The following is a 27862-nucleotide window of genomic DNA, read 5'->3' as shown; positions in this document are numbered from 1 at the left end:
CAAGCACCATTTGGGTTCCTCGCCGGCCTCAATTGTCGTCTTTGAGACCTCAATGCAGCTCTGCACAACCATCTTACTCCCCGGAGGAATGCTGGAATGCTGTGGCTCCCACCACACTGTTCCTCTTCCGCCTTCTTCCCTCCTTCGTCTCTCCCAATTCCTGCAGCTACCCGAGATCCCTTCCCCATCACTTCCCCATGAACTGCCCTGGCTGACCTGGATACGCACAAGCAGAACTACCCGAACGACGACACCCTTTCCTCCCGGACGTCCCACCATCGTCTACAGCAATGTCCGACACCGGTAGCTTCGAGGTCGTCCAGCACGACGAGGCCCCCAAGCCCGCCGCCGCTGCCGCCGCCGCCACCACCACCACCTCGCCGAGCACAAAGTCCACCGTATCGACTGCCTCCTCTCTGAAGAAGCCTGCTTCGAGCTCTGGAACTACTTCCGCCGCCCGCCGCCCGACTACCTCTACCTCGAGCACCGGAAAGCCCGCGAGCACCACCTCCTCGACTACCTCCCGTGTCGCCGGCGGCCTGACCAAGCCTCCCACCCGCCCCCCTGGAAGCAGCTCCAGCACTGCTAGCAGCACCGTCCGCAAGCCCGCGAGTACCTCGTCTACGGCCACCCATCGCTCGCGACCCAGCGTATCCGCCTCCGAGGACGAATCCAAGAGGACCGCTCGCCGCACCTCCACTGTTCCCAGCAGTAGTGCCGGCTCCCCGAGCAAGGAGAGGAGGACTTCCACCCTTGGTACCGCCACGGCCGCCGCCAGGAAACCCGCCAGCTCCACCAGCAGCTCGTCCGCTGCTCCGCGACTTTCCTCGACGACATCGCGCACCCCGAACTCCGTAGCCCCGCGTCCCTCCTCGATCAGCTCCCGCTCCTCGGCCGCCACTGGCCCCGTCGCCGAGGCCAAGAAGCGCCTGTCCACCGCCTCCACCTCGACCACCACCTCCTCCGCCGCTCCCAGACGCTCGATCCGCCCCGATTCGTCCGGCGCCTCCGAGGCCCTTGGAAAGGAGGTCGAATCTCTCAAGGCCCAGCTCACCGAGAAGGAGACCCAGCTCGCGGACAAGGAGTCGCAACTGAACGAGCTCAAGGCACAGGTCCAGCAGACCCAGGACAAGCTCACCCAGTACACCGACGGGGTGAACAGAGATGCCGTTCAGGTGAGGAACGCCGTGTACAACATCCAAAAGGCCCACCAGGACCAGGTTTCCGAGTTGAAGGCTAAGCAGACGGAGCTCGAGAACCAGGTGGATGAGGCCAATGAACATCTGATGGCCACCGATGCTGACTACGAGAAACAGCAGAGCGACTACACTGAGGCTGTTGCCGCCAAGGAAGCCGCCGAGGCCGAACTCGCCTCGATGAAGCAGTCCCTCGAAACCCTCCAAGCGGAGCACGAGGAGAAGCTCAAGGAAAGCGAGTCCGCCCTGGCCAAGGCCTCGGACGAGCACGCCGCCAAGCTCGAGGAGCTGCAGAGCTCTCTATCGGACCAGCACAAGTCTGCCATTGACGCTCTCGAGGCCAAGCACACCGAGGCGCTCACCCAGGGCCAATCCGCCTCGGCCGACAACGAGGAAGCGCTGGCCAAGATGAAGGACAGCCACGAGACCGCCATCGCCGAGCTCCAGAAGACGATTGACGAGCTCACCGCCTCCCAGACCGAGCTTGAGTCCGCGCACGAGAGCAAGGTCACTGCCGAGGTCGAGTCGCACAATACGAAGCTCGCCGCCGTTGAGGGCGAGATCGCCGAGCTCAAGACCAAGCTCGAGGCTGCCGAGAAGACAGCAGAGCAAGCCAAGGCCGACCTTGACGCCAAGACGGCTGAGCTGGCCGAGGTCCAGGCCAGCGTTGCCGATCTGGAGAGCAAGCTTGCGGCTGCCGAGTCCGACGTCGCCAAGGCCAAGGAGGAGGCTCTCGAGTTCCAGAAGCAGATTGACAGCATCAAGGAGGAGATCACCGCCAAGGATGAGGCCCTGGAGAAGGCCAAGGCGGAGCACTCTGCGCAGGTCAAGAAGCACGACGCCAGGCTCAAGCAGATTTCTCAGGATTACGAGGAGGAGATTGAGTCTCTCAAGGGAGACGCCTTCTTCAAGCGCAAGTTCCAGGACCTCGAGGTCAAGCACACCGAGCTCGAGACCGAGCACGGCGACCTCAAGACGAAGCATACCGATCTGGAGTCGCTGCACAACGACCTCACCACCAAGCACGGCGAACTCGAGACCCAACACGGCGACCTTTCCAAGAGCCTCGCCGACGGTACCGAGACGAGCACCAAGGCTCTCGAGGCAGCCAAGGCTGAGCTCGCCGCCGCCGTTACTGCCCTGGAAGCCCGGGAAGCCGAACACCAGAGGGCTCTCGATGCCATCCGCGCCAGCCACGCCGAGGAGCTGGAGGGCGCCAAGAGCGGAGCTTCTGCAAACAAGGACGCTCAGCTCGCCGAGCTCCAGAGCCTGAAGGACAGCCACGCGAAGCAGCTCGAGATCCTCAAGACCGACAGCGAGGCCAGCCTTGCCAAGGAGCTCGAGGCTCTCAAGGCCTCTCACTCCGAGGTCGTCGAGGCTCTCAACGCGGAGACTGCTGGTGACAAGGAGAAGTTGCTCGCCGAGATTGCTGCCGAGCGTGAGAAGGCCCTGGCCGAGAGCTCTGGTAGCAAGGAGGAGCTTCTTGCTGCCCACAAGAAGGAGCTCGAGTCCATCACCGAGAAGTTGCGCGCCGACCACGAGGCCGAGCTTGCCGAGGCCAAGGAGAAGCTGGCGAGCTCCCACGAGACTGAGCTCGAGGAGATCAAGTCCAAGCTGCAGCAGTCGCACCAGGCTGCGATTGAAGAGGCCAAGGCGAAGCTTGCCGAGGCCCACAAGGCCGAGCTGGCTTCCGCAAAGCAGGCTGGTGACAGCGCACACACCGAGGAGCTTTCCACCCTCAAGCTTCAGCTTGACGAGGCTTTGACCCGCATCCGCGAGACCGAGACGTCAAGCGCGGCCGCTCTTGCCGAGGCCAAGAGAAACCTCGACGACTCTCACTCCGCCGAAGTTGAGAAGCTTATCTCGAGCCACGCCGAGCAGGTAGAGGCACTGAAGCAGCAGAGCTCCTCTGGAGCCCGCGCTGAGCTCGAAGAGATCAACAAGGCCCACTCCAAGGTTGTGGAGGAGCTGACGAGCCAGTACGAGGCCAGAAATGAGTCGCTTGCCAAGGAGATTGAAAAGATATCGGCCGATGCCTCCAAGCTCGAATCTGCTCTCCAGGCTGCCAAGGCGTCTGTTGCCCAGGCAGAGGCTGACAAGACCAAGACCCAGGCCCGCGCCGCCGAGCTCGAGGCTTCTCTCTCCGCTGCCAAAGACTCTGTCACCAAGGCCGAGGCGGAGAAGTACAGTCTCGAGGAAGAGCTGGGCGAGCTCGGTGCCATGATCTCGACTGAGAAGATGGCGCGCGCTGAGGCCGAGGCGGCTCTCGATGCCGTCAAGAACAAGACACCCGACACCGCTGAGGCGGACAACCTCCGTGAACAACTGAACAACACCAAGAAGGGACTTGAGCAGGAGCTCACTGTGGTGCAAAAGAGCCTCGCCATTGCCAAGCAGGAGGTCGAGGACGTCAAGGAGGACCTGCTGCTCGCGCAGAAGGAGCTTGAAGCATCTCAGTTTGAGGCCGACAAGCAGCTCAAGACATACAAGGCCGACTACGAGGAGCTCAACGACACGATGACCAAGATTGTGGAGGAGGAGCAGGCCAAGCGCAGAGCGCTGGAGGAGCAGGTTGAGAGCCTGAGAAAGTCATTGGCCGACAAGGAGAAGGGCGTCGAGGAGTTCCAGGCGCAACTCAAGGTCAAGGATGCCGAGATTGCAGAGGCCAAGGTACGTTTTTGTTGTCTTAGGTGCGGCTCGGGCGAATAAATCACTAACACGACGTAGGCCAACGCATCGGCTGCCAAGCCTAAGGGACTCGCGGCCAGCAGATTTGCCGTTGGCGACGACGAGGACGACGAGGCGGACGGCTCAGCGGCCAAGCCCGCGGAAGGTGAGGAAGAAGACCATTCCTCCGAGGCACTGGCTGTGGTGCGAACGCCCTGCTTGATGCTCCCTTTGTTTGCAGAGTCGGGAACAAAATGCTAACTGTGGAATTCGCAGCTACAACGAGCTAGAGTAAACGCGAACCAGATCCACAACATGGACCGCGACATGCAGGAGAAGAACCTGGCCATGCTGGAGTCCATTACGGATTTCCAGCAATCACCGCACCTCAACAATAACAACAATAACTAAACACTGTCCAGCACGGATTTCAAAAGAAGAAAGACGAGCAATTTGAGGACACACAAAAAATGGCAAAAGAAATGTCTGGTTTGGCTAGCAGGCTCGTCAACGGCTTGACGGCCCCCGCAACGCAAGGCTCGTTGGCCGCTTCTCCTCGCCCCCCCCCCCGCCTGGTCGGGACCGAGGTTTCTTGTTTTAATACACAGCACGGGGGGTTTGAAAATTGTTGGCGCGTCTAGTAGACATGTACAAGTATTGCACTTGCTCGACTACAGGCGCGCTGGTGGCAACGGAAAGGGAAGAGAAGTGCTTGTTTTGCGTACTGGTACCCAAATTGATTTGCAGGAGATGGATAGAGAGAAGGGAGAAAGAGCTGGCTGTTGTTAGTCGTGTTGGTGCTGTGCTGTATTGCGTGTCAAAGTAAGTAGCTTGGCATGTGGTAGATGCCGCGATTTTTGCACACGGCGATGGATGTGGAAGTGTGTGTGTGTGTGTGTGTGTGTGTGTGTGTGTGTGATTATTTTGGAGGAATTTGCGTGTGACGGGACGAGGTAGCAATGGACGATACCCCCTTTTTCCTCTCGCATGCCCAATTTGCCAGTTTCCAACTTACCGAGTCTGAGGGTCTCCATTGCGGCGTTGTAACTTTGAATATTGAGTTGCCGTGCCTGGTGATGTTGCCGTCGGCCGTGACACCATGACTACAATGCCTATGGACGTATGGAAGAAAGACCATCTTCTTCATGGTAATTAGAATCGCACCAGGACCCCGAACTGAGTCGAGAGACCGGGTTCCTGGTCCGATTTTCCACATTCAGGTTCCAGGTCTAGGCCTAGGCTCTAAGGATACCATAATATCGACGAGTGCCTAGTAGTAAATCCAGACAAAGTAGACAAAGCCACGAGGTGCCGTGGTGGCAGTGTACGAAGCTACGAATGGGTAGTGCTGCTCCGGTGATGAGGTGATTTGGGAGGTCGGATACCGTGAATACCTATCTTACTTACGCAGGCGTGGCAGGTAAGTTGCTTTTTGGCCGCTGAGTAAAGCTGTTTTCCGTCACATTTACTGCGACATTTCCCCAACATTCGTCAGATCTTTCGCCTTCTCTCTCTCTCTCTCTCTCTCTCTCTCCCCGCCTTCCGATCTACGGATACATACACGGCAAGCTGTTTGGTTTCACGGGATGCGGGCGGGCGGGCGGCATACACAGTAGAAACAACTGTAACACAGTCCCTAGAGATGATCATTGGCATGAACACACACTGCCACAGGATGGCATTCCTGATGCAAAGACATGAATCGCTTCTACCCAATCACCTGCAAAGAATTGCGGCGGGACAGTGGGGGAGGGAGGGGTGGACGCGCGCGCCGGTGGAGGATTAGCTGATGATGGAAGGGTGGATTTTCTGCCTCTCTCCTTCTGCTGCTGCTCTCTTCTCCCGTTGAGAGTGAGGTGACTTCGTTCCAAGACGCGATGAAACTACAACTTTGTCCTGGGGGGTTTTTTTTTTACACGGAATTGCCGTTGAGATTTCTCTGCTAGCCGTTGGAGTATCTATTTGACTTGCTTTGACCTCGTTACTTTGTGTTTATCCACATTCTCATCTACCGAAAGGCAATTGTCGTTCGATTCTTGCGTTCCAAAGGATTGTTAGCGGGAAGATCTCTCTCTCTCTCTCTTTCTATTCCTCTTGGGACCTTTTCGGAAGCTTCTCCGGCTTAAGCTTGCTTTGATAGCAAACGAAAACAAGAACCGCAATTCGTCTTTTTTCGCCGAACATTATTACCTCAATCTGGGTCCAGCCGCATACTACGCAGTGCTCGTACTCCGTACCAAACCCCCCAGCTACCCGGCTTGGGAGCTCCAGTCGGCCGGCAGAGTCTAGACAGGGCCCTTTTCCTACTAGCCAAGCGCAAGCGAGGCGTGCGAGCCCCTTCGAGGTTACGCAGACTGGCAGGCTTATCCAAGCTGCTCGTAACACCTCGTTTGATTTGATAACGACTAGCGTACAAACGTGAAAGAGCTGGGGGCTTGTCTTGCGAAATCCGAGAGAAATCCCCTGGTTTACGTACGAGGAGCGAGATAAAACAAACAAATAGCTCTCCAAGGGACACAGTATTTAGGGCTTTTGAGGCGCCGCGCTGGTTTTCCTTCAGCTGAAAAGGTGCCTTTTACCCGCGTTTACTCGCCCATTTCGAGTCCAAACCAATTCATCGAGAGACGAAGGACGATTACAGAAAACGGATTCCTACTTTGAAGCCCTACATAAGCTTACATTATATAATCTATCTACGGCCGCCAAAGCTCAGCTTGCATATACTTGACTCGACGCCTTCCTCCTCCTTGGCCCTTTGAGTCTTTGTCAGGCAACCCGCGCCCGCGACCCGGGTTCAGCTCCAGATTTTCCGGGAATACCAGGGCCCGATCCGTTGTCTCAATATCACAAGCTCAAGCCGTAACGATACCTCCTACCTTACCATCGAGCAACAGAGGGGAAACCCCCAGCAAAGGAAAGAGAGAAAGCTTGAACGTCGAAGAACCAAGACGGGACGGAAATTAGAGCAAAACGCCATCATTCTTTCACACCAGGACGGAAACACCCGGTTCCCATCTGAACTCAGCTCACCCCGCGATCTACGAGACGACTCTTTATAACATCCCACCAACCCGCAGATCCTGCCTTGTCCAACCCCCCTTCCCCCCCCCCGAAAAGTCGACTCAATGAGAATCCCTCGACTCGCAAAGATGCAGGCGGAACAGCAGCAGCAGCAGCAACAGCAACAATCCTCCTCGGCCGCCGCGCCCCTCCCAATCCTCTTCGCAGAAGACACGCCCTTCTCAGAATACTCCACCGCAGTCTGGGGCCGCGTCTTCAACGCCCGCCGCGACTTCTCCCGCCGCCCCGCCGCCGTCGTCACCGCCACGCGCAAGGCCCACGTCGTCGAGGCCGTCAAGATTGCAAACGAAAAGGGGTGGCGCGTGAGCGTTCGCTCGGGAGGGCATTCGTGGGCCGCGTGGTCTGTTCGCGATGAGGCGCTGCTGATTGATTTGGGGAGTATGGGCAAGGGGCTGGCGGGGAGTGGGAACGAGGATGGGATCGCGTATGATTCCAAGACGGGGGTTGTGAGTGTTGCGCCGGCGAGGACGGGGAGGGAGGTGAATGGGTTTTTGGCGGGGCAGATTGGCGGGCCTGGGGATGATAGTGTTGAGGGGATGGGGAGATGGTTCGCTGGTGGTCATTGTCCTGATGTTGGGCTTGGAGGGTTTTTGTTGCAGGGTGGGATGGGTTGGAATTGCAAGGTGAGTTCTTTGGTCTCTTGAGACGAACGTTTGGAATTTGCGGTGTAAGGCGGTTGACTGACACAAAGACAGAACTGGGGCTGGGCGTGTGAGAACATCATCGCCATTGAGGTCGTCACGGCCGATGGGCGGGAGCTCCGGTGCTCAGACACGGAGAACGCCGACCTCTTCTGGGCCGCGCGCGGCGCCGGACCGGGTATGTCACTTCCGATCCCCCGCCGTCCTCCCCGAAACACCGGAGAAGAGAAAAGAAATCCAAGCTAACAACTCATAATAGGCTTCCCTGCCATCGTCACCCGCTTCCACCTCCGCACACGCCCCCTGACGGGCATGTTCCAGTCTCTCTACTTTTACTCCCTCGACCGCTTCGAGGAGATTCTGAACTGGGTGATCAAGGTACGCTCTTTCTCCTCCTCTCCCTCCTTCTCTCGATGTACCCGGCATCATCTAAACAACACACCAAACAGGTCTGCCCAAAAGCCTCCCCAGAACTCGAAATCGTCCTCCTCGCCCTCACGCCACCAGGCCAAACCACCCCGCAAATCATGGCCAACTTCCTCTCCTTCTCCCCGAACCCGGAAGCCCTCATCCCCCTCCACTCCTCCCACCCCTCCCGCCCGCTCGCCACCGTCTTCGCCACCCCGACCTCCCTCCCGCAGCAGTACGTCGAACAAGACGCCGCCAACCCGCCCGCGCACCGCTACATTTCCGAAAACGCCTACGTCTCCAACGACGCTGACGTGCCCAAGGTTTTAAAGAAGGCGTTTACGGAGCTCCCTACGCCGCAGTCGTTTGCGTTGTACTTTTCCATGAACCCTTGCTCTCGGCGCGCGCAGCAGTCACAGGGCGAGACTTCGTCGTCGTCTAACGGCACCAGCAACGGCGCGGCAAAGACCACCATGCCTGATATGGCTCTCAGCATGCAGTCAGACCACTACTTTGCCCTCTACACGATCTGTCCGGACGCCGAGGACGACGAGCGGTGCCAGGGGTGGGTGAGCGACGTCATGGCCGGCGTCGAGAGGCACGCGGCGGGTTCGTACCTGGGCGACGCCGACTTCCGGTACCGCAGGACCAAATTCTGGGGCGACGAGCAAGGGAAGAGACTGATGGAGGTGCGCAAGGTATGGGATCCCAAGGGGCGGATTGCGGGCTTTTTGGATGTTGAGGATGGGAGTGGTGTTGAGGGGTTGAAGAATGAGTTTGAGTGGGCTTGAGTACGCTTTGCTTTTTCTTCCTTTGCCACTTGTTCTTTTTGAAAGGGAGTTTTCAACCTTTGTTTGTCATTGCTTGGGCGTCGAGACGGACGCATATATATATATATACCTGTTGCCGAAAGATATCCTGTTCGCAGAGTACATTATACAAAAGGAGGGAGGCCTATGAGATGCGAATTGGTGTAGACAGCCGTGGATGAGGGTAGTTAGTCATCACTGCTTGTTCTGGAAAGAGAACAAGACCTGTTGCCGAACTACAATCCTGTAAAAATAACTCACGAGATGATGCAAGGACAGGTGCATGTCAAGAATAACACGGTATGAACAAAATGTGGTTTTTTGATATGTTTACTTCTATAGTATTCATCCACGTCGTCAATCTCGTCAACCATGGGTCCATTTACTACAACAACACTTCTTCCCAGAGCCTCTATGACTCAACCTTCTCGTTGGCACTCTCCTTGGTAATGATATCCCTCCTGTAAAACTTGGCCTGGAAGTTGTTCTGCTTGACGAACCACGCGTTGACGAGCTCCCACTCTTGGCTCGGGTCCTTGAAGGAAATCTGGCAATTGTCAGCATCAACACTCTTATCTTTTCCGCCGGAAGGTGTGAGTAACTTACGTCAAATCTCCTGAGCAAGCTCGGGATGACCTTGTAGATCTCCAACAGACTGATGTTCTTGCCGATACACGTCCGGCTACCCATGCCAAACTGGAACATGTGCCCGTTCATCTCCTTGATCCTCTTCTCCTCCGCCGCGGCATCCTTGCCCTCTTCCGGCAGCCAGCGCTCGGGGCGGTAGGTATCGACATCGTCGCCCCAGATCTCTGGTCGGCGGTGAATAATCCACGCGCTGCAGCCCACAATCGTACCGCCCTTGACAAAGTGGCCGGCAATCTCGGCGCCCTGGTCAGGGACGATGCGCTCCAGGGGCAAACCGGCGGCCGGATGCATACGGAAGGCCTCCTTGATACAAGCGTCAAGGTACACGAGCTTCTGGCTCTCAGCCCACGTCACCAACCCCGTCTCGTTGTCACTGAAGCCGCCCTCCCTCGCAAACGAATCCAGCTCCTCCCTCAGCCGCGCCAGCGGCGTCGGGGTGCGGAGCAGGTAGTAAAACACGGCAGCGAGGCTGATGGCGGTGGTCTCGGAGCCGGCAAAGGCCATGCTGACGGCCATGGTCTGGACGAGGACGTCGGACATGAACTCGGGGCGGGCCTCGCGCGCGGCCAGGAACTTGGAGAGCAGGTCGGGCTGCTCGGCGAGCTTCTTGCCCGAGGTGACGGGGAGGAGGGGTTCCTTGCCGCCGAGCTCGGGGAGGCGCTCGGCCATGCGGTCGCGGGCGAAGCGGGCTACGGGGAAGGTGGCGTCGATGAAGCCCCATTGGGAGAGCTTTAGGTAGATTGGGTTCTTGAGGAGCAGGAGGTCGAGGAAGGGGATTTGGCCAATCTTTGTGAGACGTGTTAGCCAGTTGCCTCGAGCTAGCTCACACAGTGAGATACAACTTGCCGGTGCAACGTAGAGGAACAGCTTGCCCAGGTAGGCTACGATACCATCAATGTCCTCGTTCTTCTCAATGAAGCCGTGACGCTTGCTGTAGGTGATTTCTCCGATGACGTCGAATGCGTAGAACTGCAACCACGTGGTGAAGTCACATCCCTCGGGGTTTCCAGCAAACAGCTTCTCCGTCTGAGAGAGGAAGAGCTTTGTCGTGTTGTCGACAAAGGGTTCGTACTGAACCAAGGCGGACATGGAGAACGCCGAGTTGACGCAGCGACGGAACTGAGAGTGGAAGTCATTGTTCGTCGTGCTGAAGAGGGACTCGAGCCTGAAGCCCTTGGCAATAGACTGTTGAACGATATAAAAGTCGGACTGAGACTGTTAGCTGCAGTAAATTTTGAGGAGGCGACCTAACTCTACCTTTACGAAGCCCTTGTTCAGGCCGTAGATGCTCTTCAGGGCAGCCGGGTCGGCAAACGACAGTGTGTTGGGGCCGAGTCGGACGACGTCACCGTATTTTGCGTGCAACTTTTGATGTGTGACTTCCGGACGGCAACCCTTCACGTCGAAGAAGCGCCACCAGTCTGTTAATGAGGCCAGGATAGGTCCTGGGTATTTGTTGAGGCCATTGTTATAGCGGTTCTTCACCAGCCAGGCTACAATAAGTGACAGGCCTATTGAGAGCCAGTGCTGTGCGAACGTTTCTAGTATGGTTTCTGTAATGCCGTGCATCTTGACCGAAGTTGTGTTGTCATGAGACGGATCTTGGCCGTTGAGTATAAAAAGCGTAGGGAGAGGCGGTGGTGGTGGTGGTGGCGGCGCCCTTGGTATAAGAAGTCTGTCAGGGAATCCTCCAAGCGGGTGGATCCAAGTAGATGTAGCCGGGCGTCAGATGGAATTCCCGGGTCAGGTACCGAAGTGCAATTTACCCAGTTTCTATGTTGGGATGTATCGACCGGATCCTATGGGGCATACAGCAAGAGGTATGCGAGGGGGCCATGCCGTGTGGTCGACGTGCAGGTCCTGCGGACTGTGCCTCGGCGGGGTGGAGCAAAGGAGGAACAGGCGTCACGTCGAGATGGCAGATGCGCTTAGCTTTTTCGTGTTGTGTGTGCAATACCGGTACTCGTGTGTGTCTGGGTTGTTGGGGCGGCAGGTCGGCAAGTAATTATTGGAACCTCTCGGCGATCTATGGGCACCGCCAGTAATGTAGCCAAGACGAGACGGCACCGCGGAAGTGCGAGGTAGGACGAAGCTCGGAGAGTAAGTGGAGGGGGCAACTGAGAAGAGCCTAGGAGGATAAACTAGGAACTTGAGAAGGTTTCCAACCCTTGACGAGGTATCCTCTGCCTAGTGTATGACTATGAATACCTTAGTCTCCACGGCCGAGGGAAGAGCGTTGGACATTCGGCGCAGAGTCTCGTGCGAGATGAGACAAGACAAGAGGGCGGGAACAGAATAAAGTTAGATTCTCGCAAGGGTGTTTGCGCTTTCTGGGATATGGGTTGGGGGACTGGCGGATGCGAAGTGGGAAAATGTGGAAAAATTGGAGAGACCTGGGAACTCGGGAGACAAGAAGGCGGTAATAGTAGGCGCCGTGCCGAAGGGAGAGGCGGCGGCGAGAATGAGTAAGGTGTCACAGACTCACCGCTGTGAGATAAAGCCACACGGAAGAGGCTGGAAGAACACGAAGATGAGGTAAGATGGGTGTAGTCGAGGCCGAGAGGTGCCGTTCGGGGGTAACCAGGACTAGGACTTTACCGACCCGTCCGGCGTCCCAGGCCACGCGAGTTCAGAAGATGAAGACGTTGACGAATACACTCATCACTAATTGTGGTGGACTAGAATCGTGTGCTACCACAGTAGCTTGGTAGACGGGTCGTCGGCTGGTCGTTTGAAGATGGAGCAAATCGTCCGGTCCAACAAGAGAGCATGAGTCGGACAGTGTGACAAGAGCAAGAGGGAGGCAAACATCAGCAGAGATTGTCCCCAAAGGCGCCGGCGTCTGTTTCCAGAGCCGTAGCCGTGGCCGTACACTAGAACTTAGTCGTAGGGCGTTGGCATAGCGCGGGAAGAAATAAGCCCATCGAATCGCCCCTAGACGACCCGAGGAATCAAGACTCTACACAGTAGGCTTCAAGAGGTACGGGTACTTTGTACAGGTGGGAATCCCCAACGTCATGTCATTGGGGGGAGAGAGAGAGCAGACGAGAGAGCAAATGGAATGCCACACCTTACGCAGCAAGCTCGTCGACGCTAGTTCGGGTCTCAGGTACCGCAGCTTGCGGTGGCCACTCAGAGGCTCGCAGAATGACACCGGCGGGATGTTCTGGTGTGAGTGGTACAGCATGTTCAGCTCCCACTTTGCGCGCGAGGGATTCCAGCCAAGGCGTGAGAGATCCTGGGGTAGTAGCCTGTAGCCTGTAGTGGATATGAGAGACCCTAGTCCAAGCCCGCCGTCCGTCGTCTGCGAGAGAGAGAGAGTGTGTGTGACCGCTGCCGAAGGGACCGAGCCGGGAGATGCTGTGAGCCGTTGCTGTCACTGTCATCATTCATGTTGTGCCATCATGGTCCTCCTCCATCGGGGGGTCGCACTCGCTGCGAGACAGATCGACTGCCATCCAGAGCTGGAATGAAGGGTTCGATTGCCTGCCGAAGCAGCCTCAACGTCAATGCTTCGTGTTGGCAAGGACACGGACACCCACAAGACTGAATGAAGTCTGCGAGGAAGAGTTGCCGCCAAAGCACCCCCCCCAGCCCGGATGGAGGTGATGGAGGGGTGGTGGACAACTTGGTCGGGATGTTGGAGGTTGGTCATGACTGATGGAATCCTCGGCAGATGCATTTCTCATATTTCTGTGGTGAGGACAATTGTCCCAAGTGCGGGCACTCGCCTAACCGTACTGCTCACTGACAGTAATGAACCCGAAGATACGATCCTGATCGAAACATTGAGCGCTGATTCGGGATATCCGAGGGCTTGGCTGAAGTCGTATGATATTCAGACGCATTGCTGCCGCATGAAAACGAACCCCGCGAGACTCGTGAGAGACAGGCACATCGGAGGCGGAAGAGAGCTATGCAGAAACGGGAAGATGGAGCCGCCTCTCACATGTCTGTCTTGGATGATGCTCCAGTCTCAACTGCTCGACCGACTGCACTGTGCTCCGGAGCACTCCTCATGGCATCCCGTCAGCTGCAAGTTGCAGCATCGTGTCGGCGGTAAGCTGCGCAGGACTCCGGGCGGCGCGCCGACCCACCGTTGGGGTTACCTTATCTGCGGGGGAGGGGCCCCGTAGGATGCTGGAAACAGGCATGACATGGCCATGGCATCTGGTGGGGGGCACGGCAGTTGTAAATGCGCTCACTTGCTCTCTCAGGCTGTCTCCCAGGCTCTCTCTCACTCTGAGTCTCACTCTCACTCTGAGTCTCACTCTCACTCTCACTCTCACTCTTGGCTGTTGTTCTCAAGCACTCATAGTCTCATTCTTGGGTAGGTAGTTTTGAATCTTGACGGCCTCAAGCATTACAGTAGGGCCATCCCCTGCCATTGAACAGCCCTCTGTCCACAAAGCCTCGGCCTGCCAGACCATGATACTGACCCATTTTACCATTCTTGCCATCCATAAACATACCAAGTGCCCTTTGTCAACGTGTCTCACTCCTTTGCTCCTCGCCGACACCGCCGAGACAAACGAAAGAACTGAAATGTTTGCCTTCATTACTGATCATCAATTCATAATCTTATAGCAATCAGAGACATCCAAGCTCGACTTCGATCCGACTTTCATTTGCCGACTCTCTGGCCCGAAGTCCATCCCAACTCCCGTAGTCCAAGACATCACAGGGCTCCACGGGTCCCCAACTTTTGGGGTTGATCCATGTACGGAGTAGACCCCTTCCCTAGCTACAGTAATAGGCCCTGGGCCCTGACGCAGCGTCGCTTGGAATGAGGCGTGATTGGTGCCGGGGGCGACGGTCAAACGCTTTCGGCCCCGAAGGAGGGAGAAACAGGCGCCGCGGCCCCCCCTCCTTGTTTTCACCGTGGACACGGAGCTTCACAAGCTCGAGATTGTGGAAACGAGATACTCGTACCCCGTAGCGAGTGGCACAGTTGCGATCTCATGCGAATGAGGGCTATATGCGACGAGCTCTCAATCTTCGGCCTCGGCGCCCATTCATCCTCCGCCCTCCGAACAACCCGCTTCTCTCGGCCCTCTCATCGGCTCTCTCTCGTCGGAGTCTCCTGTTCTCATTCACGATTCTGGAACCTCCCCCTACACGCGCCGCATAGCCGCTCCCGCCCCGGACATCTACCTGCCTCACTGACAACTCAAGGGTTCCCCGCACATGCATCACCCAGTGACGCCTTACCGCCGCAAGGGTTAGGTAGCCGAGGGGAGGTGTAACAAGAGTAATATCTGAGATGTGGTTGGGTTACAGCACAAGAGCTTGCCGTTTACGTTGCCTCTCCCACCGCGCGTTCTTGACTCTCCGTGCTGCTTTGAGGAATTCCAGTCCGTAGCGACTTGTGCTCGGGATTCCCTACGATATCTAAATCGCACGAAAGAACGGAGAACCAACCCACAGCGACTTGGATCAGGGTTCCATTTTACACTGTACGTACAGATAGATAGATACCAGACGAAAGAGTGGAAACCCAAACCACAATCGGATAGTTCGGCCGCCCCGGCTTTAGACTGGAAACTTGAAGCAGAAGCTTCGAACAGGAACTACAAGCCACAGTAAGATAGTTCGAACACTAATGACTCAACCAAGTTCCAAAATAAGAAGCCTCGAGATTCAGTTTCCTCGGCAGATGATCCGTCCAGCTCTGTTGATCGCCCCCAAAAAACCCCCTCCAAAGCCAAAGCCCAAAAACCGCCGTCCTAACTCCCTGACCACCCTTTCCATCTCACGTGTCGAAGGCCGAAAGAACCGTACGCTTGTGCGCCGGCGCGACGCCCTAAATGCTACCCCAGTGGCCTATGCTACCGTTCGCGAGGGAAAGTCGCCGGTTCGGCGGTTCACATAGTAAACCGGGTCTTGTATTCCGTAGTGTATCTGAAATTCTGAATGAATTCAAATTTCCTGCGCTCAGGCCCGTATCGGGACTCTAGAAGGTCCTTGGAATGTCAGCGAGCTCCGGAATAGACTTATCCCTAGTCTTATCTCCAGCTCGTTGATCTCACTCGCTCCAAGGAACTCAAGCGAGTGGTCGCTCTCGCGATTTTCACTTCAGTATACGAGAATGAGAGAGCGAAAAGGTTGTCTACAGTTGACAATTCCCTCCACAGTGAGACATCGCCAAACCTTCCAGGGACCAACCCTCATCCTCCATCTCCCACTCTTTCAAATCCTCCTCCCCAAAACCATCTGCCGAAGGCCCCACGGCCAGCGCACCCCAGTCGTCCCCCCCCCCCAAACCAACGGGCCCCAGTGTCACGGCATCGCCTACGTGGCTTGTCAGCCCCCCCGAAGCCAAAATCTTCGGCAGATGTTTTTGCGCGTGTTCTGGCGGCCGCCGCAACCAGAGGAGGTTCCAGAGGTTCCAGAGCTCGGGGCGCCTTTTTCCTCTCTCGCTCACTCTCTAGGTATCTCTTCTTGTCCTTGCGGCCATTGTTTCCCACGCACCCTTGCGCCGACCGTCCGTTTCCTTTGCCCGCCCCCAGCCCAATGACACGAACAGGTGGGATCGGATCGGAGGTGCCCACGTGGGAAGAAGAGGAATCGACACCACACAGATTACACTGTAGCCGCTCACCTATGCCGTTTCCGGATACTGCTATAGCCCTCTTACTTCTGTACTAAGGAGACAACCTCGCGGCGTCATTTTGACGTCGTATCGTGATATCGTCTCTCCATGGTCAAATCTTCAGCAGAGTCCTCGTATCAAAGTGTTGCTGTTGTGTCCGGTAGTTGAGGCGCGATTCATGCTGTTCGCTTACCGCAACTGCATAGAGCAAATGGTTTGGTAATAATTGGAATCTTCCGAAACACCGACTCCGAGTCATCACCGCCGATTACGCGTACGGTAGTAGGCGAAACCCTGCGCGCAGACATGAGTGAATTGGATGAATGCAGGCTTTCTCATATGCCCGAAATAATGATATTGGGACGCTCAATATGAACGCGTGGGTATCCTCAAAAACAATAAACTCGCAGCTAGTGTATCCCCAACAGGCGGCACTTTGTAGCTCAAACAGCTGCAAATGCCGGAACCTCCTTGCCTCTCTGTGCTGCGTGTGCCCTGGCGCTTTGCTTGAGCAAACTGATCATGGCTATGACATCGTCTTCGCTGCGTTTGAGCATCATTGCAAGCGCTTGAGAGTCGGTGTCTGGCCTCGCGGACAACGTCTGCAGAAGCCACTTGGCATCTGCTTCAGGCCAGGCAAAGGGCTCAGCATCCACCGATCCTTGCTTTGCCTCTAGATGGCGATTCACTGGCAAGGCCTGCTGTCTCTCGTGTCTGCCTCTTTGACTCTGTTGCGGGGAGCTTATCCCTCTTCGTGCTTTCTCGGCTGCAATCCGCTCCTCCAGCCGCCTATCGCAAAACTCCCGTTGTCGTCGTCTAGTCTCTTCGTACTCGTGTCGTTCTCGCTCTTCCTTCTGTCTCTTTTCAAGAAACCGCTGCTTGTAGAGTCGTTGCCGCTGGATCGTGTGATTGACCTTGTTCCAAGTTACATCCAGCTCTAATTTGAAGCCTTTTAAATACACGGCGAGCTTTTCTCGACTGAGCTTCTTGGATAGCAGTTGTTCCTTCCGCCTCCTTCTCGCAAGATTTGAGAGCATGCCATAGTACAGCTTCTCAATCCAAGCAACCAGTCTGTGCATGATTTGCAACGTCGGCTTCGTGAACGATCCGGCATATTGGGATCCATCGTGCTCAGTACCCTTTCGGAATACAATTCCAAGGGTAACCACAAGTGAAGGGATGATACTTTCGTACAGCTCCTTGACGAAACGTGGGGCCGGCATATCAGATTCGTCGCCGGGGCTGGGCTTCTTTGCTTTCGTGGCTATCTTATGAACAAGCTTATCGACTTCCTTGACAGCGAGCCTGGCATCGACCGCATCTACGTTGATCGAATGCAAATAGTCGCATTGTTTGCTAAACAGGGGCGCGCGAGGGGCTCCTTCCCAGAAGCTGTTGAGTGATTGCAAACGGTCCCATAGAGGCTGGGTTCTCTGCGAGAGCTGCGCCGGCCCAGTTGTGAGGTCAACTGCTCTTCCATCCTTGGAACGAGTCCAACCCACTCCATTCATCAACTCCTTGATGCTCTTCAGAGATGGTGATTTGACCGGCGCCGCGGTCAATCGGTCTTGATCTTCAGGCTGGTGAAAGATAAAATGATCGTCCGGGTACTCGTAATCAACCTCGGGGAAGAGGTCAGGAGTTGGCGGGTCCAGATCACCGACAAAACGACGAATCTGCGCAGTTGCCTCTACTGGTTGTGGCTCCATTTGGGAGTCTGTGTCGCCCGGATAGGCAGCATCTTCCCTTGCTTGTGCAGACGGCGGCAACTCAGCCATAATCGGGTCGTTGTAGAGCTGCTCATCATCATCACCCTCCTCGTCGCCCTCCTCTGTGCCCTCCTCATCTGCGCTCTGAATTTCGCGCTCAACAAACAGCCCATTCCCGGTGTCAGGGTTCTGTGAATCGGATCGCGAATCGGACGATTCAGCCTCTTGGTATGACGACATTGAAAGGTCAACTGCGATGGCAGACCCTCTAGGTGGACTACTCGCGAACGCGTATATATCCGCCCTGGCCGCTGCAGCGGCGGCTAGTTCGTTCTCGTTATCCGGGTCTGATGTCGGTTGAAAAGCTTCGGGATTCGGCAGGCCTTTGCTTGGTTTCGTCGCCTTCTTTCTCGAAGATCGACTGGATTCTTGATTTGTCTGCCCCTTCCCGACACGGCTCACATTCGTGCGATGGGTATTCGTTGCTTCCTTACGCAATGTATCTACCCGTAGATCCTCACGTATCTTTCTCGGCCGGCCTTGTTTTCTGGCAGTCTACAGAAGAAACTGTTAGCTTCTTGAACTAGTCGGTAATGGCTCGAGCTTACTGGTGGTTCGACCGGCGTCTCCGTTGCCAGAGGTAGAGCTGCGTTTTCGCGATGGTCGTCTGTTACTTCTTCACCGTCTTCTCCTTCTTCGTTTTGACCGTCTCCCGTGCCCCTATCGTCATCCTCGCCTTGGTCGTCTTCTATGATGCTGCTTTGGTCTGCGTCCACCTGATCTTCTTCTTCTTCTTCTTCTTCTTCTTCTTCTTCCACACCCTTCTGACTTCTTCGTCTCCTCTTTACTCGTATGGCCTCGAAATCTCTGATGTCTTCCACATCAATATGACCGAGACGCTTGCTGCGCCGGGTTCCCGCCGGAATCTCATCGGTGCTGCTGGTCGGTAAAGCCTTGTCATCGTCCCCCGCAGCTTGACTTTTTGTCGGCCGACCAGGTCGTTTCCTGGTGGCTACCGGCATCGCCGCCTTTCAACCCGGGTTCCGGTGATATCCAGGGGAAAGCTAAAGTAAAGAATGTGCTCTCGAGCAAAGCGACGTGGCTGCAATTGAGGTTCAGTGCTCTTGGCGTCTCATTGTCGACGATCCGTCGTTCGTCCAATGACGCGGATGAAGCAGCTACCACGGATGAAGCAGCTACCACGGAGCATCAGCATCGCGACAGGAACGCGCTTCATTATGCCTTCCAACCAGAGCGCGTGCCCGGGCAGGGATCATCATGCAAGTGCCCGCAGGCGGGGCCGACCAGGGCCCCTCCTTCCGGCTGAGTCAGCAAGAAGGGTCTTTTAGATGCTGAACAGAGGCATTCATGTTTCTTACCTCAGCATGTTCAACACCATCTTGACGGTTTGTGCTCACGATTACATGCACAAGCAACCCGATGGCCATTGCATCCGAGTGCGGTCTCGGAGGCTCTTCTCTAAGTACCTAGGATGACTGCGTCCGCCAACCGGACTTCACATGTTCACTCCTCTCCGTGCTTACTTGACTCGCTCTCCTCCCCGACGATAGCTCATCGCTCCTGTGTTCGAGACCTTCTCCAAAATGTTGATCGAGATTGCTTCATTCCGTTCTACAACGCATAAGAACATTCGGATTCGGCGACTTTCCAATTGGCTAAGTCTTCAAGTGCCGGGTGACGAATACGACTACCTGGAGCGATTCCTCCGTCTGAGCGTCATCAACACGGTAATCGAGGAAGAGACCGAGGCTTTCAAGTGCAGCCCTCACTATCATGAACAGTTTTCTCACTACTCCTTATCTATGAAGTTGGCATACAATCAATGCAAAGTGGCATCAAGTCTAGCTCAAACGCAGTGGTCCGACATGGGAGGGCCTCTCGATCTTTAGCTTTCATGATAGGCTCGCGGATGAGTTTAAGGTAGTCCGACGAGGCGGAAGAAGCCAGCATCATGGCAGAGGCAACCCTTACCTTCACACCACTTTGAAGCGTACCCGTGCAGCCGTGATAGGAGCTTACTCTCTTCGGCCAACACACAGACTCGTCGAACATGGAGGTCCATGTCAAACAACCATGTGTTCCAACCCAATCGCTAATTAGCTCCACCACGTTTCACACACAACCTGTCGGACGCTGATCTCCTTCTGCACCTCTCACTCGTTCGTCAGTCTTTTTCCGCTGAAGTGGTCCTTCTCTCTCTCTCTCTCTCTCTACCTATATACTTGGATCTTGTTGGAAACAATCGTGCCGATCGTGCATGATGCGGCTCAGCAAGTGGAAGAGCCAACAGGCCCACAGTCTATTTTTCGTCTGAAAAGCTGCGACATGTCCCGTTCCCGCCCTCAGCTTCCCGGAGCTAGAGCTTCATGCCGCCATGTAGCGTCGAAGTTTCTTGGCCATGGACTTGTGGTGGCGACCGCGTCCGTTTCGTCCCTACTCGATTCTTGGCCAGACACGCCAGAACTGTGATGGGAAGCGCAAGGAAGGACGAGGCCGTCCTTTCCGTTGTGGGTGTCGAGGTGCCGGACAATAGGTAGGTTCTTCCCGTCCCGGACACGACCAGATAAATCTTGTTGCCGGAAGCAACGGTCTACTCGATCAAGCAATTCTTCAAAGCAGGGTTTTTGTTTTTTTTTGGCCTTCTCATGAGATTCGAGAGTTAAAGAAAAGTTCCAGCGGGGCCAGCAATTTGTATTCGGCGAAGCATACATTTCCTATCATTGTTTTCTTCGTTTCCGCTTTCGCTTTGGTAGCCTATCTACTTATGCCAGCTATTTGTCTTTACAGCAAGACTGATTTAATGTCGATTGCCCTCCAACTCGATCATTCACGAGCTCCTATCGACGAACGGCGCCGTCGCCCAAGATGCGGTTCAGTGCGGGATTCGTGCTCCTTTTCGGCCAGGCCATGGCCTCACCTCATTCGCTTCAGCAACTTCAGCAAAGACAAGATAATAAAGATTGCCCGCCAATCCACATCTTTGGGGCACGAGAGACAACGGCTCCTCCGGGCTTTGGTGCCGCGGCCGGCATCGTCGACGACCTCACCAAGGCGAACCAGGGGGCGACGAACGAGGCCATCAACTATCCCGCATGTGGAGGGTCGTCGGACTGTTTGGGCATCAGCTACGCGGACTCAGTGAAGAATGGGACCGCGGCTGTTGCCACGGCCGTGAACGATTTCAACAAGAAGTGCCCCAAGACGAAGATTGTCATGTTGGGTTTCTCTCAGGTATGTTCTGCATGTTGGTGATTGGCCGTGTAAAGTCAGGCTGACGGGACTCAGGGAGCTCAAATCATGGACAACGCGTACTGCGGTGGTGGAGACAGCATCGAAGGGGTCAAGGACGTCAACGTTCTCATCTCGAACGAGGCACTTGGCGCGGTGAAGGTAGCCATCTTCATGGGCGACCCACGTTACGTCGCTGGACTTCCCTACGAGGTTGGCACATGCAAAACGCAAGGAGTAAGCTAGTGGAAGAAACATGTCAAATGGAAGAAGAAGAAGAAGCAGCTATTAACGTACTCTAGTTTGCACCACGGCCTCAGGGGTTCCAATGCCCGAACGGAGGTAACATCAAGTCATTCTGCGATTCAGCAGACCCGTTCTGCTGCAACGGCAACGATCCCGTTGCTCATCTACAGTATCCAAGCATTTACGGCGACCAGATTAAACAGTTTGTGAGCGACAAACTGAGATAGAGGAAACGAAGAGAAGGGTAATTTCCACCCTACCGATACACCAGCGAGCTCAACTCAACAAACTCGCACTTGCAAACACTCGACCTGGGTGTCGCACGAACTCCAGGGCCGCGCGGCCTTTGATCTAATAGATGGCTTCTTCGCAACAAGCGCCATTGTGTCCTTTTCGGGTCTTTCTTGTCGCCAACCCTTTACCTTTCTTTCTTACCTGTACCAAAGAGCTCAAACAGAGGTACATACAGTCCATACTAGGGAGGCCATAGACGGCGCTCAGACAGACCGAGGTTTGGATAGAACCTAAGCATAGACGTAATTAATACATTTTGATACATGCTCTCGGTCTCGCACTGGAAGAAAGCATGAGCCCGTTTGACACATGGAGAATTCTGCTTTGAGCCGAAAGTCAATTCAGTGTGTTGTTAGGAGAGTTCCATCAGGTGGAGATAAGCTTGAAGCGGGAGCATCTCTAGTGTTAGTAGACCCTGAAGTTGCGGCCGCTGACTAAGGGCACTGTGTCGTCACTCCACACTGTTCACCCCTCCATCATCTCAAACGACGTGCGCCTACAGAGTAGAGCTCCAAGCTATCACCCGCAGCCAAAACCTCACACAACCACATCCAACCCAACATCTCGATACCTCCTTTGGCCCTTTCGTCCCAACCCACGCGTACACACCATGAAATCAACAATGGATCCTCCAAAACCATCATCATCAACCTCATTAACAACACCACCCGATAAACCATCCTTCCCCGCCATCACACCCCTCCCAAAGACCCCGCGCACCTTCCAAACCCCCACCAAGCGCATCAACACCGGCACCGACCTCGCAACCTTTCTCACAACAACAGCCTACTGCGACATCCTCCTCTTCCTCCTCCAACTAAACCGCTCCCTCTGCCCGCGCCGCAACCCAACCCGCCCAACAGGGCCCTCCACAACCTTCCCCCTCTCCTCCGTCCCCTCCACCCCCGAACGCGGCCTCCCGCCCTCCATAGCCCGCCTCCAAACCCTCCTCGCCGAAGCCGAAGCCCTCATCGACCTCGCGCCGCCGGACACGGGCCCCCGCCGCTTCGGCAACGTCTCCTTCCGCAAGTGGCACGAGCTCCTCGCCGAACGCGCCCCCACCCTGCTGTCCAAACACATCCCCGACTCCGTCCTCGCTTTCCCCGCGACCCCGTCCTCCGAGCCGCCGGCCGCCGAGCTCCTCGCCTACCTCCTCGGCTCCTTTGGCTCCGCGCAGCGCCTAGACTACGGAACGGGCCACGAGCTCGCCTTCCTCGCCTTCCTCGGCTCTCTCTACAAACTCTCCTACTTCGCCGACGACACCACCGCCGCCGCCTCAGAAGATGGCAAACCCGCAAGCGCACCACCAGACACATCCGCCCTAGACCGCACCATAGTCCTCGGCGTAATCGAACCCTACCTCCGCGTCGTCCGCCGTCTCATCCTCACATACACCCTCGAACCAGCAGGCTCCCACGGCGTATGGGGCCTCGACGACCACTCCTTCCTCCCCTACATCTTCGGCTCCGCCCAGCTCGCGGCGCCCGTGTCCTCGACCTCGGACCCGATGCCGACAGAGGGCTCCGTCCGCGGCGCGCCCAAAACGGGGGATATCGTCAAGGCCGCCGTCGTCGAGGACCAGCGTTCCGAAAACATGTACTTCTCCGCCGTCGGGTTTATCAACGATGTAAAAAAGGGTCCGTTTTGGGAACATAGTCCCATCCTCTTTGACGTGTCTGGCGTCAAGGACGGTTGGGGCAAGATTAACAAGGTAAGTCCTTTCCACATTCTCTCTCGCATCATTGCAGGCAAGCGATCGCATAATAACTGACAACCCTCCCAGGGCATGCTCAAAATGTTCAACGCAGAAGTCCTCCAGAAATTCCCCGTCGTCCAGCACTTCACCTTTGGCTCCCTCTTCGCCTGGGACCAAGACCCGCACGCCGCGCCCGTATCCCAGTCCGTCCACGCCGCGAACCAGCCCTCGTACAACTACCCAGCAACGACGGCGCCTCCCCCACTCCAAGCAGGCGCAGGCACGGCCGCGCCGTGGGCAACAGGTGGTGCTGGTGCTGGTGCTGGTGCTGGCGCTGTTCCCATGGGCCGGATGCCCCCTCCTCCCCCCGGCGGCGCCGGTATCCCCTACTCGCGACAACCGCCGCCGCCACCATCATCCGCGGCTTCAGCGAGAGGGCCACCTCCGGGTATGATGTCCATGCCTCCTGGCGCGCAGCAGGCGAGGCAGGATACGGCAGATGCGCAGATTGCGTTGACCAAGGCGCCGTGGGCAAAGTGAGAGGTCGAGGAGGAAGAGGATTTGAAAATCATGAGTGTATGAGATAGATACCCTCGACTGGTTCTGGCTCAAGTGGAGCAGAACTCAGTCTGAACGCCTGAGTGGAGGTGGAACTTTAAAGGGCCCAGATGCATGTCTAGAGACGGCTGAATGAGACCGACGGCATCTATACATCCTTAGATGCACCGCTTTACTTACTCCGGTGTGTCTGTACCGTATGAGAACGGTATCAGTGGACGAGTCAAAAAGAAACAAGATACCATTTCAGTATAAGCAAAGTACGCTCGATTCAACTACTCGACTAATGGGTATCCGACAATTAAGCAAATGAACATGAGTAGACCAATGGTCTGAAAGCAAGAAAACCATCTAAACCCCCAATTGTGTGAGCCGCTTTTCTCCTCCTGTGACTGGAATGATTTCGTCGTGGTGGACGGAGGTTCGAGATGTGACGCTACGGGGGTCAAGTCGCTTGCATCAATCGCTCTCCTCCTCTGCCAACCACATCCCGTGGCCTCTGGTCGAGTCTAGTCCTCCTTTAGCCCAGAAACCAGTCACTGGGGCCGAAATCCAGCGGCGCAATCTAGGCGGTGGCAGCGGCCTCCTTCTTCTCCTCGGGCTTGGCGGCCTCGGTGGGGGCAGCGGGCGCGGGCGCGGGCGCGGTCTCAGCAGCGGGTGCGGCGGCGGCCGGGGCGGTAGGGGCGGGAGTCTCCTCCGTCTTCTCGGGCTCGGTGGCGGCCGGGGCAGCAGCAGGAGCGGGCGCGGTGGCGGGCTCAGGTGCCTTGGGGGCCTCGGCGGCCTCGGCGGCTACGGCAGGGGCTGCGGGCGCGGGCGCGGCGGGAGCTTCACGAGCGCATCGGGTCAGTCATTTGGTTTGTTTCTTCGTGAATTTTGCATAGTTGGAGAGACTCACCAGCCTCGGGGGCCTTGGCGGGCTCGGTAGTAGCAGGAGCATCCTCCTTCTTGGCCTCAGGCTCGGGGGCCTTGGCTGGCTCAGCAGCGGCAGCAGGAGCGGGAGCAGCAGCGGGCTCAGCTGTTTGTAGTCGGTCAGTAAAGAGCTTCTCAAGGCGACAACCCGGCGGAAGGATGTTCGCGAGAACGAGAAGAAAGGAGACAGGGAAAAAGAAGAAAAAAACGTACTGGCCGGGGCCGCGGCGGGAGCAGCTTCGGTCTTGGTGGGCTCGGTGGCAGCGGGCGTGGTGGTGGTCGCAGCAGGCTTGGCCTCGGCGGGCTTTGCCTCGGCCTTCTTCTTGAAGATGGCCTTGAACTTGGACTTGAGGTTGTCCAGGGCGTCGATGGCTAGTTGGGAAGCATCGCGTGTTAGTGATTTTCCTTGGCACTTTTGATCCAGATATTGTCGCGTCGCTGCCTCGAGCAACGTCGTGTGTTTTTGAGAAGCTCTGGCAGCTTCTTTGCCGCTTTCGTAGTAGATGCCCAGGGGAGAATCGGGGAAGGGGGAGAGGGCAGACTTACGAACTCCAGGCATGATGACTGATTTCGAGTGAGGACGTCTGTGTGTGTAAGAGCTGTGGTAGTCGTGTACGTATGTACGGTGTGTAAGCGATTGCGGCGATGGAGCTACGATACTCAGCGACGATGAATGCTGGAGAGATGTAGTTGGGACGACGACGGGGTCAGGGCAGGTCTATGTAAAAAGCAAGAAAGTCAAAAAGAGGCCACCGACGATGATGTGGGCAAAAAGGGCCGGGGGGGTTCTTCCCATTGAGAGAGAGAGAGAGAGAGAGAGAGAGAGAGATATGGAAATAGACCATAGACGCCCACCGCAGGCCTCAGGGAAGGGTCTCGTCTCAGCACAGCATAGCACAGCACAGCATGGCAGTCACGCGTTGGGCTTGGCATAAGGTCTCTCTCCTCTCTGTACATTCAGTATAAGGTAAGGTAGGTAGTGTACTTCCCTGGGCATGACGGCAGACGGAGCGGGCGGTGAGTGTGGGCAACCAAGGGAAGAGCCCAGGATGCCATGCCGGGACTTTCCAGCCAAAGGCAAAATGATCAAGGTGGGAACCAATGGGCTGCATGACTTCCCTGGCTGAGGCAGTGACAATCAATGGGGATTCGGGGATGGGGGTGATGGATACTTGGCCTGTACTTGTTGACGATGCTCGTCATTTCTCTTCTTGCTTCGTGGTTCTTCCTTTGGTGCTCCCTCTTCAATCTGTTGTCTTGCTCGCCTTGTTCCATTGTTGAAGCGATATAGAAGAATAAAGAACGAGGACCGTCTCTTTTGGCATCTCCCAGAGTTGTCTGTCTGTAAGGTTCTTGTCTGTGTGTGCCTTAGTCTAGACTCAGAGGTACTGAGGTAGTGAGAGGTGGTAGGGATGGCAGCTGCACGGCCTGTCCACTAATAGATGCACGGGGCCAGTAGCGGCGGTACGTATCTGAGCTTAGCCTGCGATAACTCGTCAAGTCCCGTCTGGAGAGAGGGACTCGTGGAGAGCATCTTATCCACTAGACACCTGAGCTTGATTGATCCATCAAGCCAAGAAGACACTGTTCTGGCGTCTGTTGTAGATATGTCTCAGAGCGTAGAGAGTTCACTCTGCTGTCGAGCTTGCTTCTGGACCGTGTACGGCCTCGTGGTTGAACATCAGTCGGGAGGGTCCAAAAGTCCAAAGTTCAGAGTTCATCCGTCATCGGAGATTCGCACGCCAGTTCGTATCGATTTCCGCCGTAAGTTTGATGAACAGGATGGGCAGTTGACGGGATGCTGAAACCCTGCTTTTTCTTCCCCCTCCTCCCCACCCATCTGCCATCCATCTTCCCTCTGCCCTCTCTGGCTGGCCGCCGGTTGCTTGCTCACTTGCAGCTGCAAGCCAAGATTCTCCCATAATCTGCTGCCACCGTATCTGCTGCTGCTGCTGCAGCATCCAACTCTCTTGCCGCCTGCGAATCTGCCCTGATCAAGGCAATCTCGTCTCATCCCATTCATTCCGTCAGGCAGACTGCACACTGCTGCCCTGGAGGGTGGCATCCAGACGCATCGCACGTTGGGGGTTTTCCTGGTTCCAAGATATGTGTATGTGTGTGTGTATGAGATACCTTAGCGTTGCGCGGGTGGTTGAAGAGAGACACAGAATCTGACGGAATGCCGTCATTTCACTCACGCCAGATTCAGGACCAGGGTCCATCCAACAACACACACAAAATCCGATTAGGCAACCCAGCACACTAGGCGCTACGTGGTCTGGTTCACCAAATTCTGCCATCTGTTGTTCGGGTTAGCTATCCCCCAAGAAAAATAGCGGGAATACTCTGTAGAGAACAATCAGGCGGGCGGGCCACTGAAGACCAAACGTTGGATCGATTTGCACCCGGTGGGCTTCGAGATTGCTTGAAATTGGCGCGGATGGGAGGGGGGCCCTGGGGCTTGGCCAAGCCTGCTGCTTTTCCTCGTCCCGCTGCGACGCTGCTCATCTCGACTCGTCTGTTGATCCTCACATTGCTGGTTCAACGTTCCCACGGACGGAGATGCATGCAAAGTATAGAAAAAAGGGCTGTCAAGTGTCAGCACGTGGGTGGGCGCACTCGTCTGCACACACCAACACCACTGCACAATTTGTATGCACCTTGGCACCACGACGTCAACTTCAAATCCAACCCGAACCAGAACCAGGACCGAAACCGACATGAGTACTTAGTAAATTTAAGATGCGAAAAAAGAGAACAAGAACCGATTGGTAGGTAGTAGGTAGGGTCGGTCAATTAAATACCACAAAAAGCAAAAGAACGGGGCTCAACCGGGGATCGAACCCGGGGCCTCTCGCAGGAGTAGATTCGACAGAATCAAGAACCCAAAGCGAGAATCATACCTCTAGACCATTGAGCCGAACCAAGCCGTTTAGCGACCAGGAATGCAGGGGGCTGCGATGTCGAGAAAGTTCGGTTAGCCGCCTATGTTCCGTGTCAGAGGCAATAGTGGGGCAGCCCTTTTTTCCAGCGTGTTGGCGCCCCAGTCAGTTTGCAGTGGGGAGCTAAGAGAAGAGACTGCAAGAATCCTAGGATCTGGGGTGTGGTAGAATATCACGACCTCATAGGCCGCGGGCAAGAAGATCAGAAGAGAGGATA

At 56.0% G+C, this 27862-nt stretch overlaps 8 protein-coding genes and 1 non-coding gene across 9 annotated transcripts; 5 read left to right on the top strand and 4 right to left on the bottom strand.

Annotated features, from left to right (window-relative positions):
* Nucleotides 1-290: 290 nt before the first annotated feature.
* BDP81DRAFT_396457 (viral A-type inclusion protein repeat domain-containing protein) lies at nucleotides 291-4274 on the top strand (the record flags this gene model as incomplete). The annotated part of the gene is made up of 3 exons (XM_060588191.1): nucleotides 291-3866; nucleotides 3924-4067; nucleotides 4140-4274. The coding sequence occupies 3 exons, from the start codon at nucleotides 291-293 to the stop codon at nucleotides 4272-4274; spliced, it is 3855 nt and encodes a 1284-aa protein (XP_060443106.1).
* A 2724-nt stretch (nucleotides 4275-6998) lies between these two features.
* BDP81DRAFT_408282 (FAD binding domain protein) lies at nucleotides 6999-9160 on the top strand. The gene is made up of 4 exons (XM_060589043.1): nucleotides 6999-7567; nucleotides 7640-7763; nucleotides 7845-7963; nucleotides 8035-9160. The coding sequence occupies exons 1-4, from the start codon at nucleotides 7013-7015 to the stop codon at nucleotides 8782-8784; spliced, it is 1548 nt and encodes a 515-aa protein (XP_060443105.1). The 5' UTR covers nucleotides 6999-7012; the 3' UTR covers nucleotides 8785-9160.
* Nucleotides 9161-9214: 54 nt separating this feature from the next.
* On the bottom strand, nucleotides 9215-11019 carry BDP81DRAFT_462891 (cytochrome P450; the record flags this gene model as incomplete). The annotated part of the gene is made up of 4 exons (XM_060593949.1): nucleotides 9215-9349; nucleotides 9409-10236; nucleotides 10297-10659; nucleotides 10708-11019. 4 exons carry the CDS (start codon nucleotides 11017-11019, stop codon nucleotides 9215-9217), a joined length of 1638 nt encoding a protein of 545 aa, XP_060443104.1.
* Nucleotides 11020-12799: 1780 nt separating this feature from the next.
* Nucleotides 12800-13670, top strand: BDP81DRAFT_59993 (uncharacterized protein). The gene has a single exon (XM_060596036.1). The coding sequence runs from the start codon at nucleotides 13050-13052 to the stop codon at nucleotides 13584-13586; it is 537 nt and encodes a 178-aa protein (XP_060443103.1). The 5' UTR covers nucleotides 12800-13049; the 3' UTR covers nucleotides 13587-13670.
* Nucleotides 13671-16226: 2556 nt separating this feature from the next.
* BDP81DRAFT_59976 (uncharacterized protein) lies at nucleotides 16227-18951 on the bottom strand. The gene is made up of 2 exons (XM_060596035.1): nucleotides 18360-18951; nucleotides 16227-18306 (listed from the first exon to the last, which is right to left on the bottom strand). Exons 1-2 carry the CDS (start codon nucleotides 18771-18773, stop codon nucleotides 16486-16488), a joined length of 2235 nt encoding a protein of 744 aa, XP_060443102.1. The 5' UTR covers nucleotides 18774-18951; the 3' UTR covers nucleotides 16227-16485.
* Nucleotides 18952-20349: 1398 nt separating this feature from the next.
* Nucleotides 20350-21787, top strand: BDP81DRAFT_378846 (cutinase). Its single transcript, XM_060586806.1, has 3 exons — nucleotides 20350-21003; nucleotides 21058-21237; nucleotides 21303-21787. The coding sequence occupies exons 1-3, from the start codon at nucleotides 20638-20640 to the stop codon at nucleotides 21471-21473; spliced, it is 717 nt and encodes a 238-aa protein (XP_060443101.1). The 5' UTR covers nucleotides 20350-20637; the 3' UTR covers nucleotides 21474-21787.
* Nucleotides 21788-22162: 375 nt separating this feature from the next.
* On the top strand, nucleotides 22163-23776 carry BDP81DRAFT_396452 (Phosphotyrosyl phosphate activator protein-domain-containing protein; the record flags this gene model as incomplete). The annotated part of the gene is made up of 2 exons (XM_060588190.1): nucleotides 22163-23251; nucleotides 23324-23776. 2 exons carry the CDS (start codon nucleotides 22163-22165, stop codon nucleotides 23774-23776), a joined length of 1542 nt encoding a protein of 513 aa, XP_060443100.1.
* A 583-nt stretch (nucleotides 23777-24359) lies between these two features.
* On the bottom strand, nucleotides 24360-25515 carry BDP81DRAFT_473367 (uncharacterized protein; the record flags this gene model as incomplete). Its single annotated transcript, XM_060594652.1, has 4 exons — nucleotides 25250-25515; nucleotides 24917-25075; nucleotides 24690-24809; nucleotides 24360-24619 (listed from the first exon to the last, which is right to left on the bottom strand). The coding sequence occupies exons 1-4, from the start codon at nucleotides 25260-25262 to the stop codon at nucleotides 24360-24362; spliced, it is 552 nt and encodes a 183-aa protein (XP_060443099.1). The 5' UTR covers nucleotides 25263-25515.
* Nucleotides 25516-27526: 2011 nt separating this feature from the next.
* BDP81DRAFT_t229 lies at nucleotides 27527-27623 on the bottom strand. The gene has a single exon. It is a non-coding gene; the product is annotated as a tRNA-Pro (tRNA).
* Nucleotides 27624-27862: the final 239 nt, after the last annotated feature.

This window comes from Colletotrichum phormii (genome assembly GCF_030913505.1).
Source record: "Colletotrichum phormii strain CBS 102054 chromosome Unknown BDP81scaffold_15, whole genome shotgun sequence".
Taxonomy (NCBI): domain Eukaryota; kingdom Fungi; phylum Ascomycota; class Sordariomycetes; order Glomerellales; family Glomerellaceae; genus Colletotrichum; species Colletotrichum phormii.
Note: the sequence above shows the minus strand (reverse complement) of the source record. Positions and strands in the feature narration are given on the sequence as shown.